At 34.8% G+C, this 2,500-nt stretch overlaps 1 protein-coding gene across 1 annotated transcript in view; it reads left to right on the plus strand.

Annotated features, from left to right (window-relative positions):
- Positions 1-1,411: 1,411 nt before the first annotated feature.
- LOC138030667 (uncharacterized) overlaps positions 1,412-2,500 on the plus strand; it is a 3,057-nt gene continuing 1,968 nt past the window's right edge. The window contains exon 1 of the mRNA XM_068878550.1: positions 1,412-1,484. Within this exon, the coding sequence (XP_068734651.1) occupies positions 1,412-1,484 (73 nt within the window). The remainder of the gene's footprint in view (positions 1,485-2,500) is intronic.

Here is a 2,500-nt window from a genome sequence, read left to right on the forward strand (position 1 = left end):
GTTGCATTTACACGTTGAAATTTTAAGCTAGTGAATAAATGACGCCAATTTTCCCTACATCCAACCCTCTGAGAACCAATCGGTCAGTTTTGAACATGAGTGCTGGCGGACCGTGAAATCCAAAACTTGCACTCAAAAAAAGTGAACAGCCTTTGGATAAAAACCAAAGCTCAAAATTTTGCGAGTCAGGTGTCAAATAAGCACACTTTCCAAACCTGAAGAAAAAGAGGATGTGTTTTTTTCATATATTAAGCTTATAGTAGTACTTAAAAGTTTAAGTTAAAATATAGCTTAAGGCGTTTAACCCGAAGAACTTCCAAAAAATCGCGACAATCATGATACTCCGGCTTCACAAGCGCTAGCAAGTAATAAAAAACATCAGTAATGAGGGTAAGAGATAAAACGCAAAGAAAAACAATAAATGAGATAAGATAGAGTTTTAAAACCTTATGAAAAAAGTAAGTCGATCATAAGAACCATCTCGACCTCCCTTTCCATTTTGGCCTCATACATGTTCAGTAAATTGAGATGACGCGCATTTATTGACAAAGTAGCGGGGGAAGTCAATAACACCCAGCTGGATAAATGATTTCTGACGACCCTATTAATGTTATTCGGAAGCAGGATAAAGGGCATTAATTCCGACTTGAGTAATGTTGTTATATGCGAGTCGGCAATCGATTTTCCGGTCTCTATTCCAATTTGTGTTATTTTCCACATCATGATTGGATAATCTAATCCCCAACTTCGAAAATCAGTTTTCCATAGCGGAAATTCAATTTTCAATACCGTTATTTCCCGATGTAATTTTAAACGGTTTTTTTAAGCCACATTATAGCATTCTATCCAACCAGCTCCTAGATCAAGGATCCAACATGCTATGCTCCAGCCCTTCTCAAGTGTTTTGGCGCACAATTATTCTCCGTTTGTACGAACTGTTCGGGTATGGAACAAATTAAACTGTCAACTCAAACAGTCCAAGCTAAGAACATTACTTCTTTTAAATGTAGGACATTCAGAACATGAAGACCCCGAACCACTTGAAAAGACTTTCAACTATTTACACTTACTGTTTCTTTTGGACTTTATATATTGGTTGTGGATTATTATTATTATTTAATTCGTTATTTTATTTCTCCCAGTGTTAGCCCAGCTATTTGGAAGTATAAGTTCCAAGTTCCAAGTAGCGGCTGAATGTTTGGAAAACTCGAGAACGAACCGTTTCGTAAATTTAATAGGGCTGTTTTTTATTTTTTTTTTGTTTTTTTTTAAATATTTTTACTACCCTTTGAACTTAAGTTCAAAATAAATACAGTTTTTTCAAGTTCTTTTCCTCTACTTTAATGAAAATAGGACAGAAGTGTATTTTCTTCCTCGACCACTTGAATAGTGCGGACCTACGAGGAAGGAGATGAGTATTACAGCCATTGGCGATGTTACCACTATTTTGAGGTACAGTCACGTGAAAAAGCAGGCCAGTATCTGTAATTTTATTTTCAAATGTAATTTTTTGACATTGAAGCAACTCTCTACTAACCTGAAATGCAAAGTATTTATGACATAATAACAGTTACTGTGAAAGGTGCTGAACTCTGTTTAAATGCTTGGTAATCCAGAGGTGAATTAAATATTAATGATAGTTGGAAAATAGAAAAGTAACAACATGTGAGTTGATATTTTGACTTTAAGTGGGTACTAATGATGGCTTATGGTGTAATGTGATAACCTTTTCATTATTCATGAAGTAGGCTCTGAAACAATTTTTAAAATTTACAAAGCTACATGTCTCTTTGCTGATCAATGATCATGAGACACATTAGTCACATCATAATCTACAAATTCAAGCTAACAGATGGTATGACTCCGGTTTTCCTTTTGTATGAAATCAACTGTGTCTATGAAAAGGTGATGGTGCAAACAATTAAAATTCTCTTTTTAAAAAATTACAATTACATGATCTTCATATTTTAGGCAGGAAGCTGTGAGAATTTTTACTATTTTACTATTGAAAATATCTTGATACCTGACAATATGGTTTTAGATCTGACAACACTACAACTGACTGTTTAGACAAGATAACGTTAGCCCTTGATGAAGGATGTTATGCAGTATCCCTATTTTTAGATCTAAGTAAAGCTTTCGATACAGTCAATCCCTCGATTCTGTTGTGTAAACTAAATTTTTATGGTATAAGAGATGTTGAAAACCAATGGTTTAGGTCCTATTTAATCAAAAGGAAGCAAAGAGTGTATGTTAACGGAGCTGAGTCTAGTTTTCTTTCCGTAAATTCAGGAGTGCCACAAGGGTCGATCTTGGGTCCTTTTCTTTTCTTAGTTTACATAAATGATATAGTAAATGCAACGAATTATTTCTCTTTAAGACTCTTTGCCGATGATACCTCCTTGACTGCGACTGGTAGGGATCTCGATGCATGGCTATACCTAATAAACTCTGAATTACCCGCTGTTTATGACTGGCTATACTCAAATAAGCTAACTTT

The sequence above is a fragment of the Montipora capricornis genome, chromosome 13, assembly GCF_036669925.1.
Source record: "Montipora capricornis isolate CH-2021 chromosome 13, ASM3666992v2, whole genome shotgun sequence".
Taxonomy (NCBI): Eukaryota; Metazoa; Cnidaria; class Anthozoa; order Scleractinia; family Acroporidae; genus Montipora; species Montipora capricornis.